Source organism: Brachionichthys hirsutus, chromosome 10, assembly GCF_040956055.1.
Source record: "Brachionichthys hirsutus isolate HB-005 chromosome 10, CSIRO-AGI_Bhir_v1, whole genome shotgun sequence".
Classification (NCBI taxonomy): domain Eukaryota; kingdom Metazoa; phylum Chordata; class Actinopteri; order Lophiiformes; family Brachionichthyidae; genus Brachionichthys; species Brachionichthys hirsutus.
The window spans coordinates 7,370,880-7,382,510 of NC_090906.1; the positions used below are offsets into that span (position 1 = coordinate 7,370,880).

Here is an 11,631-nt window from a genome sequence, read left to right on the forward strand (position 1 = left end):
GAGAGGCTTTGTTTTTGTTGGAGTTCATTAATGTTCTTTTCTAAAAACCATGCAAAAGGGGTCTAATTTCAAATTATACTGCAAAAATCTTTAAGGGTTAACATTCAAAAAGAAACATTTCTACATACAAAAATACAATAATGTCTTTTGATGAATTTATTTCGGAGTCGTGAAGGATCATTGAGGTACAATAATACACCAAATATACAAGATATAGTACTGCGGAAGAAGCAGTAGACATGACGTACGTTGAAACTACGTACTTACGTCACATCGTAAATCCACTACGGCGACGACATGCTCCGTCGTACTCTGTTTCTTATTGGATTACCCTTATATTGCTCCAACCAATCATCACCTCTCAATGCTACACCCAGCCAACCAGCCAATCAGAGGCTGCGAGAGGCGGGTTCATTCCTGTACACAGAAATGGCTCTCACGGAAGTGGGTAAGTAGCATTGAATTATATCTAAAGATCCTTCATAAAAAGCAACATTAAACAGCAACATTTGTTGGAAAACATTTACTTCGTGCAGCAGCTGGTAGGAAAGCAGGACAAAGGTCACAATTTTCTACTTTTTAATACCCACTGAAGCTAACAACTCACGGTTAGCTAGCAACAATTATGCTCATCCCACATCGGAAGACACTACGAGGACATTTATTTTATTGTTTTACACAATGAACTGCAACTTTCACGAGTTGCTTAAGTTCTCTTTGTCAGATTTGTGCAACATTCAGGCGAAGCAGCTTATTGGATCAGAGATGAAACGACTCCAAACCCTCAGAAGTCCTCTTACTCCAGATTTTGCCATGTTTTAGGAATGAATCTGTCTGTCTGTCTATCTTTGCTCATGCCTTCTTTTCCTTTGTCTCTCAGAGCGTAAGCGAGGCCAGTATGCTGCTCTGTCCATTGCAGCAATAGTCATCATCTTGGGAGTCCCGCTGTGGTGGAAAACAACTGAAACGTACCGTGCCTGGCTGCCTGTTAGTCAGATCAAAGAGCTGGCTGAACTGCAGGTTTGTTTGCTCATCTTCAGGTACATTTCATCTCCCTGGCGCAGCACCCCTTTAAAATGCACCTCGTTATTGTGTAGCTCCAGCTGAGTTCCGATGTGGAGGTTGTATTTGCACGTGGAACTGTGACACCAGAACAACAAAAAAAGGTCCCGCTGATGCAGACGCAGGATGAGGAACACACAATAGATGGTGATTTTTTATTTATTTGTGCTGTCCGGGGTGTTACAGAAGATTGAAATCCCCAAAATAATTGTTGTCTCAAATACTTTTCCTGCCAGAAAACACCGTTTTAAGGTACAGGTATGAGATAAGGTATCGCACAGCTACAGTCATGGAAGAGGATGCGCTGAACCAGCCGACCGCTGCGCGTGAGCTTTTCCATCAAATCCGCTTTCAGCTCTTTACATGCTAACATTCTCTTATCTTTGAGCCGAAAATATAGAAAGGTCTCTCTCACTTGCTCTCCTTCAGAAGCAGACCTGTCCCTGCACACGCTCAGTGAGAGCCCGTGTGGTTCTTTGGTTGTGTATGTGATCCCAGAGTCATCTTCACTGCTGCCTGAGGTAGGAGCATTTTCTTTTTTAATAATGGTGAATATTTCTGTTTCATAGCTCTCTGTGAGGCCGGGAGGCATTTGCCGTGAGAGGATACAATAGCTCCTTCTCCAGAGCCTGTTCACGAGAATAACGGATCACGTCACGATGACTAAGTCAAAGATAACACAATACCCCGATACTCGTCTGTACCTGCTTGCTTCGCAGGATATGGAAGTGTTTGTTGGTCAGCGCCGGACGGCGCTACTGCGTATCGGCACCCAGATGAGACTGGGAAGGACGTTAGAACAATTAATTATCCACCTGGAGCCTCGGATCAAGCAGGTGCTCCGGACGATGTCTTTTAGCCGCGCCGACATCGCTGCTGCCCTCAGCCACAGAGTCCGGCTCAGCCCCGGCAACAAAGACAGCCTCGCTGACACGATGAGAGCGTTTAAATCCAGCCCAGGTCGCTTTTTGTTTTAAACACAGAAGAAGTTTACGACTTAATTTCTTTGGCAGTCAGTAAACTAACCTCTTCTATTCCTTGGTTTTTCCCATCGTCTCCGTAGGTTATGAGATAACCTTCAGCCTGTTAAACCCAGACCCAAAGTCGCACCGGCTGCACTGGGATATAGAAGGAGCTGTGCAGACCTACATCCAGCCGCTGCTGACAAAGCTGTCCCCTTTGGCTAATTTCAGCATCGACTCTCAGGTACCGTGTTTTCTGTAAATGTACCGCGCCCAGACGAGGATGAGGATGAGGAGGGGCTCGGCTACTGTAGATCAAAGAGCAGATTTTCTTTCCAGATCTTGTACTACGCCGTGCTTGGTATCAGCCCGCGCTTTGACAGCAGCCACAGTGCCTACATACTCAACTCTGCCAGCCTCGCACATGTCATCAACCCTGTGGAAGCTAGATTGGGTAAAAGAAAGCATGCTGAATTCAGACGCGTGTGTGTGTGTGTGTGTGTGTGAGAGAGAGAGAGAGAGAGAGAGAGCGAGCATTTAAAGACATGTCATTTATGTATTTATTTACATTTGACTTCCAGGCTCAAACGCAGCGTCGTCCAACCCAGTGATGAACTTTCTTCTCTATGTTCCGGACGCCCACCATTCCCCGCTGCACATCCATGACTACAAGAAACAGAAAGTGCCTTCCAATGCGTTTCACTCACCGCGGTGGGGTGGAATCATGGTAAGATGATCATAGTATTTGACAGAAGTAGAAATAATATTAATAATGGTTTTAATCTTAATTACAGTGTTACACCATATACATGTATTACTTGATTTCACACTCTTCTTTTATAGATATATAATGTGAATGATTTTTATGGACCAGAAGCTGCGTTCCCTGTTGACATCAGCATTAACATGGCTAAGGTCATGGGAGTCTTTCTCGCGCAGCTTCGGTAAATACCGGCCCAACGGTAAATCAATATTGCTAATATTGCTGGACACCGGTTACCTATTTTGTTCTGTGTTCTGGCAGGCTGTTGCTAGGTGTGCAGTCATCCACGCCTCCAGCCGGCTTCCTGTTCGCACCATGCGCCAGTGAAGGGCTCGCCGACTGGGAGCTGGACCGTCTCATGTGGAGTCGTAGTGTGGAAAACATTGCCACGGCAACCACAGCCATCACCTCTCTCGCACAGCTGCTCGACCAGATAGGAAACATCGTAATCAACGATAATATCGCTGAGCAGGTAGGACGCAGACGCGTTGTATTCATAACCACGTTTAGTTCTCAGTCATCCAGGTCAAGGTCAAATAAGAATCAACTGGATTGGCGTTTGGCTTGGTTGAAGACATTTCACCAAGAGGCTTCTTCGGTTCTTCTTCTTGAGTTTTATCCAACCTGCTATTGCCGTTGTTGTCGCTCAGGTGTCCAGCGCCGTCACGTCTCTGCAGCTGGCCGTTGCCGAGTTGGAAGCTGGGAACCTCATCTTCGCTCTGCAGTACAGTAAAGAGGCCATCTCGGCGTCGGAGAGAGCGTTCTTTGATCCTTCTCTTCTTCACCTCCTCTACTTTCCTGATGACCAGAAGTTTGCAATATACATCCCACTCTTCCTGCCCATGTGTGTGCCTATTCTTCTGTCGCTGCTCAAAATCCTGTCTGATGCCAGACAACGACGCAAAGAAAAGCAAGCCAAGAAGGACTAAGAAACTCGAGAAAGATTTGTCGAGCAAAATGTATCGGGACTTGAAATTTAGTGGCGTCAGCTACCGACAGAAGCATGAAGAAGGACTCGCAAGGCTTGGGGTATACGAATCACTCATTTGTGTTTTTTATTGTTTTCTCCTGGCAAGTTTGAAATGAGTTGTTGCTGTGACCGTGTGACACTGCGTTTTAAATGTGCGCAAGGTTTACGCTGAATTTAACTTTATTTATTAAGCTTAATAAATTGAAGTTGTAGCTCTCCTTTGGTCTTTATTTAAAAATAATGCATGATGTTATATTTTTAAGTCAATTTGGCATGGACTTGTTAAGAAACCAATAGAATGTTTTTTTAAGTCGACAATGACCATGTTTGTTACTCATCAAATAACACGATTATTATTTTTAAACATATTTACACAATATCTGTAATACGTTTTTCTGAGACATTAATCATCTGAGTTAGTTACTGTACATTGTTTTTGGATTCACATGAGCTGACTTGTTTCTTTGATGCGTCTGTGGTTGTCCTGCGCCTCATATCCCCAACCAATCAGGAACATGACATAGACATACACTGTATGTACTCAAGGTTATATTTGAGTTAAATAATCAGAACTGGTATTTTTTTTTGTATGTATGTGTGTTGTTAAAAAGTCAATTTTTGTTGGGTGACGAAGACAAGATTGGAACAAAAGCTCCAGGACGGCGCCTAAAGGAGCTTTGACGAGTCGGATGTCATTCACCCTCCGCGACAATAGGTGGCGCTGTGCGCTCCCATTAGGGCTAGTTATCAGACCGCGTTGTTGAAGGAAGGGCTTGATCGTAGATCTCGGTTGAATGGCCGCAGCATGCAAGTTTTACTTGTTCTCTTGATACATCGAGTTGTTTCAGCTTCTTAGGCTGTCGTTCAAATATTTTACGTCTTGTTTACCGATCTGACGAACATCGAGCTACTAAAAGGAGCTTTTTTCCGCTTTGCTAAGTTCCACAACTATTTATGCTAGCTGGTTCTATGCTAACATGTCTGCCGGAGGTGTAATTCGAGGACCAGCAGGGAGCAACGACTGTCGGATATACGTGGGAAATCTCCCTCCTGATATCCGCTCCAAGGATATCGAAGACCTATTTTACAAATATGGAGCGATTCGGGATATTGATCTGAAAAACCGAAGAGGAGGACCGCCGTTTGCCTTCGTGCAGTTCGAAGACCCGAGGTGAGCTGCGGCTGCTCCGCCATGTCTGAGCGCGGCGCCTATTGTTGCGCCCAAAGCCCATTCAAAAATACATTTATCCACTCGTTAGCATTTAGCATTTTAAGTAACTTACAGAAGCTGTAATAATAAATAATATATTGATTGAGGAACTGGCTGCAGCGAAGTGAGCGGATGTGATCGTTTCTCCATGTGCACAAACAAAGCGGCTATGGAATATAAATGCTAAGATTAGCCGCTAACTCTTCGTCGGGACTTTCTTTAAATTTTTCTTTAGAGACATTTTTCATTAACGACCTTGAAAAGCCAACTTGGCTCCCATTTTAATGTTTTTTTTTGCGCAACTATAGTCCATATTGTATATATTCCCTCCCTTTGCATAGACCGCCTATATAATTCCCTCTGCCTGGCTTCTATTGAGTCAAACATGCTTCATGTTATTTTTTCTTTACATTTAAATGTTTCCTACCCCCCCCCCCCCTTTTATCAGGTCGTTATCTAATTCAGCGATATCCACGATCTATCAATATATTCGTAAGAAAATGTGTTTGCGACCAAATCAAAGGAGTTCTCTCACTATCTGGATGTTTAACTTCATTTCACAGGGATTCTGAGGATGCCGTTTACGGGCGCGATGGTTACGACTACGACGGCTACCGCCTGCGGGTCGAGTTTCCTCGAGGAGGGAGGGGAGGCGGTGGAGGAGGAGGAGGAGGAGGAGGCGGTGGTGGTGGTGGTGGAGGAGGAGGAGGAGGAATGGGACCCCCAAGGGCGAGACATGGTCCCCCCTCCAGACGTTCAGAGTACAGGGTTCTTGTGTCAGGTGATTGAAAATGTCCTCCTCCTGCGGTTTGCTCTGATTGCTTCCTGCGCGAGTCTAACGCCGCCGTGTCCCCGTCAGGTCTCCCTTCCAGTGGAAGCTGGCAGGACCTGAAGGATCATATGCGCGAGGCAGGTGATGTATGTTATGCTGATGTGTACCGTGACGGCACCGGAGTGGTGGAGTTTGTTCGCAAGGAAGACATGAGCTACGCTGTCCGTAAATTGGACAATACCAAGTTTCGCTCTCATGAGGTAGGGTAACAGCCTCAGGCTCATTTATTATGGACTATATGTTGGAACTGCAAAGTTTTCTCAGATGAAGGCGAGCGGAATTGTGCATGAACATGTAAGTAAATGCTGATGAAAGCTTTTGTCCCGATTCTAGCGCTGCCATTTTTATGACGACGACGGCGATGGCGGCATGCAGAAAATAACTTTATCCGACTTCAGTTAACGCGTAGAAAATGTATTGGGCCTTTTCTGTTTTTACGACTAGTCACATTGATTCCGAAACTGTTCGCGTTGTGATATCAAAGGTTCTTTTTCCCGAAAGGTAAGAAATATAGAAAAAAAAAAATTACGTTCTTTGTTTCTCAACAAGAATTGATATTTTGCGCGGAGATTTGTTCTCGGATCAAACGTCTTTTCTCCAACCTCAGTCCAGTGTAGCAACTCGCGCATGGCAATGGATGCTCAGTTCAAGTGTGCATGTGTGTTTAGGGAGAGACCGCCTACATTAATGTGAAAACGGATGGCGCTCGCAGCCCCAGCTACGATCGCTCCCGCTCTCGGAGCCGCAGCCGAAGCAAGAGCAGATCCCGCAGCTACTCGCCTCATCGCAGCAAAGGGTCTCCTCGTTACTCTCCCCGGCGCTCCCGCTCTCGCACCTAGATTCGGCTCGACGCTAAAGCATTGGTGGGCCACAGAGCTGATGATGAAATCTTCACATTACTCAACAAATCTGTAACTCTCCACAGATGGTCTCTTGTGTTGTTTATGCTGTCTTAGTGTGTTACCGATTCCCTCTCTTGCAGTTTTTTTTTTTTTACCATTGAGATGAGTGGTCTGTGTTTATTGGCTTGTATCACTTTTCTCCTTCTCATCACCTCTTTCTCTGCCAACCGTCTCTGTCCCTTCTCTATGCTGTCGACTGATTATCCTCACATGGTTTTTTTGTTGTTTTTTTTTGCATTGGATACGATTTTACTTAAGCATGTGCTCCTGTCCTTTTACCCTCTTGTGTTGTCTGTCTGTAGAATTCAGAGGAACAGAACAGAATAGGATGGGAAGAGAGCACACAGTTCATATTAAGATAAACAGGAGGAGGAGGAGTCATATATGGCAGCAATGGTATGATGGCTGTGCCTTGTTAACTGTGACATCTGAATTGTATGAGGCTTTATTCATTCAGTTTTATTGTTTTTTTTTAAACACGCCACCCTGTTGAGTGTTTTCAGTTCTGACAACAAGTTTTGTTTACCACCCAAAGCTTGCCGTTTGTTGCTTTGCTTTTGCTGTTCATTTAAAATCAAAATCTTTTTTTTTGAACTGATTAAAGCTTATGTGAACTCTCATAGATACATATATTGAATATTTTAGTGTCCAACTTAAATGCTAGGTTTTGTTTTTGTTTTGGGATTGATATTTTTTATTTTTTTCTCAAGTTTTGATTCTAACTTGCCTCCTTCTCTTTGGTTCTGCTGGTATTCTGAAGGTTTGGACTGGGCTCATTGTCTCTCCATTCCGGTGCTGGATCAGATCAGGATTAAAGTTAGGCTTCAGGATGGATACATGGAGCAGGAGCATTTTACCGGGGGAGGATCCAGAGGATCTCTTACCACCTAACTCCATCAAACCGGAAACACTGTAGTGAAATATACAAATTCAATTGGCACTCCAAAAAAAAAATCCCAAAAAGTTTTAATAGCTTTTCTGTGGGACCTCAGAGACACTTCTTCTTTTTTTTTTTTTTTTAGAAAATTTGTTTATTTTTCAGCTTTTTGTTTGTGTTAATTGAAGAGCAAAGCTGGGCTCTAAACCATGAGAAGGGCTGGGCGGTGCAGGATGGATCCACAATCGTAAGGAGAGTCATAAATAGTGAACAACCATTAGCATTGGAGGAGGGATGGAAATGGGAGAACTGGGAGGCGACAAGGAAATGTGACTTTAATGTGGTTTGTATCTTTTTCCTAGTTCAGTCTATTCATGAGTGATATCACATTTTCCTTAAGTTTAATACTATCATAAAGCTTTATTCTCTTTTAATAAAAGTTTCAACAACACAAGAAAGATGTTTGTTTGTTTCTTTAATGAATCTCAACGTGCGGTGGTAGGAAACCGGGCAAAACCCATCCGTACACTGGGAGAACATACAAACGCCTATATGGGACTAGAACCCGGTATCGCCACAGTGCCACTCTATTTGTGCGTTCTATGTTCAGGTTAAGATTAGGTTAGCACAGATAAATTTATATCACAACATTTGGAGTAAACAATTGCTACATCTAATTTCTCATCAGAAGGTGCTTTTAAAATAAAACTATAATGTCATCACTATATTTAAAGTTAACTTACTTGTAATTTTTCTATAAGACATAAAATCTGATGTGTTCTTTTTATTTTATTTTTACACGTCAGTAACCTGTTTACATCATTGGTTTGACTTGATCAAAACTACTGACGAATATAATCTATTGTTTGCTTTAATTGGGTCAGATCTACGGTGGCCGGGAGGCGCAGGGGGCGAGAGGGTTGTAACGGTGCATTCTGGGTGGAAATAAGATGCGGGCGCTGTCGGCAAGTGGAAAAACGCCATCACTGGGATGCAGGCTGCGCTCCAGCCAATCCCGTGAGCGGAAGCGATGTTGAAGGCGGGCCTAAGACGCACGCTGTCCTTCTATAAGCGAACGAAAGACCGCAGGAGACTCTGTGACGAGAAACCTCAATACTGATACCGGCGACTAAACGGTAAGGAGAGCGGGTAACGGGCGCGTGCGTCGTCGGTTTAATTGATAACTCGGACCCGTGCAGGTGCGCGCGCGCGCGCGCGCCGACTCCCGCTGCAGCCCTCGTGCCCGTCTCCTTGTCCTTGTAGTCGTCCCGAGAAGCGGCGTGAACGCTCGTTCCCACCTTTTCTTTTGCGTTGTTGGGTCTGTGACGTGAATGTCCGGTCGGGTTTACAAATGCTGCTGATCACGAGCACAGGTGAGCTGAAGTCGCGCGACCGGCTGCACGACACAGGTGGACGCTTCCGTTACCGTTAACCCGACACGCGCGCGCACCCCCCTTCAATTCTTGCAAATATTGTCGCACGAAAAAAAAGAAAGATTCCTGTTTCTTGATTTCTCCACTGGCTCTTCATTTATTATGGGATATAGTTTTTAATGCGGATTAGTTTTAAATCGCCTGTTCCCAGATCAGAGACCTGCACTTGTCGTCGCCCCCCCCCCCCCCCAGCCTGAGGTCCCGAGGCAGGAACCTGTTGACTGCTCCCAGCCCAAGTCTTACAGCTGTAGGAGGACCGAGAGTTTCTGTTGGTTTTCATCTTAAACTCAAACCTCCTAAATTACTAACTTGGTTAAATCATTTAAGGCCTTCTTATACTTTTGGGTCTATTAATTGAACTAGAGCAGACGTGGGCAAACTAAGGCCCGGGGGCCGTATACGGCCCGTTAGGCTTTGTAATACGGCCTGCCGAACTTGTCCAAATAATACCATGAAATAAAAATGTATTATAAAACTCATTCATTTTACCTCTTCCCTGTAATGCTACATGTAAAAGGCCGAATCCTTTCATGTAACGGCTTTTGCATGTCATTTATATTGGTTCACACAAACACTCCATCCATTTGTTCCTGGCCCGGCCCCTCTGTCAAATTTTAGAGCCCATTGTGGCCCGTGAGTCAAAAAGTTTGCCCGCCCCCCTGAACTAGCCTGTACTTTCGATTTTTAATTTCTACCTTTTTTATAGTGGAGTTTTACGTTGGAAATGTTTCCTCTCTCTCCTGCACAGAATTAAAGCCGAAACGCCAACATGTCTGACAAAAAGGCGGTGATAAAGAATGCGGACATGTCTGATGAGATGCAGCAGGACGCCGTGGACTGCGCCATGCAGGCGATGGAGAAATACAACATCGAGAAGGATATCGCCGCCTTTGTCAAAAAGGTACATTTGATCATTCTGAATAGAAATATAGGACGGTAATACTTGCCGACTGCGTTTCGTATTCGCCGCGCTCACCCTCGTGTCCCCTCTGCAGGAGTTTGACAAGAAGTACAACCCCACCTGGCACTGCATCGTCGGGAGGAACTTCGGCAGCTATGTGACGCATGAGACGAGGCATTTCATCTACTTCTACCTGGGCCAAGTGGCCATTCTACTCTTCAAGTCGGGCTGAAATCCAAACGTACCCTCCGAGCTACTTTTAATTCAGCCTGTAATACTTTATGCCGCGCTGTGCATTTGCTGCCACCTTTCTGCAGACGTGCTTTTTGTCCTGGTTTCTTGCTTGTTTCAGTCTGTCTGACGGCTGCGGTAGAAGCGACGTCCCTGGAAGGCTCTTTAGTCGTGCCTGGATTGATGTGCCACCCATTGAATGCTGGTGTAGAACTGCTGTACCCCCCCCCCCCCTCCCCCCCCCCCCATGAATTTGCACACTGACAGGCTCATGATTCATTATTTCTGATTATTGTTTTGCTGTGAATTTGTGTGAACTTTGTTTCTTATGTTGTAAAATGACTTTCTTTCATCTTATGTAACTGAGCAAGTGAGGATTTCTTTTTTTTTTTAGTTTACTTTTTCAGCGTAGACTGATGGACTGAGGCTGTTGCTTCTCATTAAAGAATATCACCTGCTAAAGAGATGTGAGGTTTTGTATATGTGTGAACATTCCAGTTGCTGTTGAGTTGTGAATATGTACAGTGTCACTGTTGTGTATCTTTTCATTATGGTCCGCATAAAACAAGTAAATTGTATCAACATTTGTACTGTGTATTCATGACAGTTTTTTCTGTGAGTTTTACATAAATTGTTTGGTAGATTAGTATATTGTGGTCATAAAGAGAACCTTGACGCACTCCAGTTACAGAACAATTGATTAAAATCAAGGACAGATTTCCGTTCTTGGCTCGCGCCTCGATGTGGGAACCTGGCTGTCGGGAAAAACATGCCAAAAACAAGTGTGAGCTTATTAAATCAGGTTATTTCCATCAGTGGTCTCGACCATGTACTGGTCTGTGAGGCATTTGTTACTGGGCCACACGGAATAGTTAACCTAATCTCCATCGCACCATTAGAGCCTGAAATGTGAATGATTTTTCAAAATGACCAGAAAAATGAGCTCACTGGATAATATTATTTGGATGTAAGAATTCAATCCAGTATTATGGGGGGGAAGCACAAACAGTATGAGTTAATACATTAAAATGTAGATAGAGACAGAAGAAAGAGTTGTCTTTGGTTCAGATTTATTTTGTTTAATAACCCAACATCGAATTATATAAAAATCAAAAGAAAATTAACTATTAGGTAATACCAGTAAATAAATGAAATCAGGTAATCTGGTGATGTAATCAGACTGCAAACTGACACCTTGATTTTAATTCTACATTAATTTGCCTTTGATCAGAAACAGTTAAGTGTCTGATGTTTCTAAAACATTTACTGGCCCTTAAAAAGCACTAATTTATTGGATTTATTTCAGATCTTTCTGCCTTCATGCTTTAAATCATTAATTCTGGCAACATGTGATCTGATTTGTTTTACTTCTACAATGATTTTGATAGAATCAGTGTAATGATCTGGTTAAAGTAGTTCCGGTGGTCAGATTGGTCCCTCCTCTGTTGTCATTTAATGGCGTCGCAGAAGCGCGCGCGCCGCGCAGGG

General features: G+C 44.0%; 3 protein-coding genes across 6 annotated transcripts; all 3 read left to right on the top strand.

Annotated features, from left to right (window-relative positions):
• Positions 1-429: 429 nt before the first annotated feature.
• pigs (phosphatidylinositol glycan anchor biosynthesis, class S) lies at positions 430-3,923 on the top strand. Its single transcript, XM_068744894.1, has 12 exons — positions 430-448; positions 881-1,020; positions 1,098-1,209; positions 1,299-1,388; positions 1,492-1,583; positions 1,782-2,022; positions 2,126-2,268; positions 2,364-2,478; positions 2,606-2,751; positions 2,868-2,968; positions 3,049-3,259; positions 3,438-3,923. Exons 1-12 carry the CDS (start codon positions 430-432, stop codon positions 3,714-3,716), a joined length of 1,689 nt encoding a protein of 562 aa, XP_068600995.1. The 3' UTR covers positions 3,717-3,923.
• Positions 3,924-4,570: 647 nt separating this feature from the next.
• On the top strand, positions 4,571-8,023 carry srsf1b (serine and arginine rich splicing factor 1b). 4 transcript variants are annotated; one of them, XR_011105671.1, is made up of 6 exons: positions 4,571-4,928; positions 5,531-5,748; positions 5,827-5,999; positions 6,468-6,662; positions 7,004-7,097; positions 7,462-8,023. XR_011105671.1 is itself a non-coding variant. In XM_068744460.1 (5 exons), the coding sequence occupies exons 1-4, from the start codon at positions 4,735-4,737 to the stop codon at positions 6,636-6,638; spliced, it is 756 nt and encodes a 251-aa protein (XP_068600561.1). In that variant the 5' UTR covers positions 4,571-4,734; the 3' UTR covers positions 6,639-6,662; positions 7,004-8,023. The 4 variants fall into 4 exon arrangements, 3 of the variants coding, with proteins under 3 accessions (XP_068600561.1, XP_068600563.1, XP_068600562.1); XM_068744460.1 differs by having other exon boundaries at positions 7,004-8,023; XM_068744462.1 differs by lacking the exon at positions 6,468-6,662.
• A 624-nt stretch (positions 8,024-8,647) lies between these two features.
• On the top strand, positions 8,648-10,144 carry dynll2b (dynein, light chain, LC8-type 2b). Its single transcript, XM_068744595.1, has 3 exons — positions 8,648-8,714; positions 9,760-9,912; positions 10,007-10,144. The coding sequence occupies exons 2-3, from the start codon at positions 9,781-9,783 to the stop codon at positions 10,142-10,144; spliced, it is 270 nt and encodes an 89-aa protein (XP_068600696.1). The 5' UTR covers positions 8,648-8,714; positions 9,760-9,780.
• The last annotated feature ends 1,487 nt before the right edge of the window (positions 10,145-11,631 follow it).

Excerpts from the sequence above, each read along its gene's own strand:
- pigs (XM_068744894.1), top strand. Across the intron at positions 1,389-1,491 it reads GAACCAGCCGACCGCTGCGC|AAGCAGACCTGTCCCTGCAC; the intron begins GTGAGCTTTTCC and ends GCTCTCCTTCAG. Across the intron at positions 2,479-2,605 it reads CCCTGTGGAAGCTAGATTGG|GCTCAAACGCAGCGTCGTCC; the intron begins GTAAAAGAAAGC and ends TTTGACTTCCAG.
- srsf1b (XM_068744460.1), top strand. The coding sequence starts at position 4,735 with ATGTCTGCCGGAGGTGTAATTCGAGGACCAGCAGGGAGCAACGACTGT. Across the intron at positions 5,749-5,826 it reads GTACAGGGTTCTTGTGTCAG|GTCTCCCTTCCAGTGGAAGC; the intron begins GTGATTGAAAAT and ends TGTCCCCGTCAG. Across the intron at positions 6,000-6,467 it reads CCAAGTTTCGCTCTCATGAG|GGAGAGACCGCCTACATTAA; the intron begins GTAGGGTAACAG and ends ATGTGTGTTTAG.
- dynll2b (XM_068744595.1), top strand. The coding sequence starts at position 9,781 with ATGTCTGACAAAAAGGCGGTGATAAAGAATGCGGACATGTCTGATGAG. Across the intron at positions 9,913-10,006 it reads TCGCCGCCTTTGTCAAAAAG|GAGTTTGACAAGAAGTACAA; the intron begins GTACATTTGATC and ends TCCCCTCTGCAG.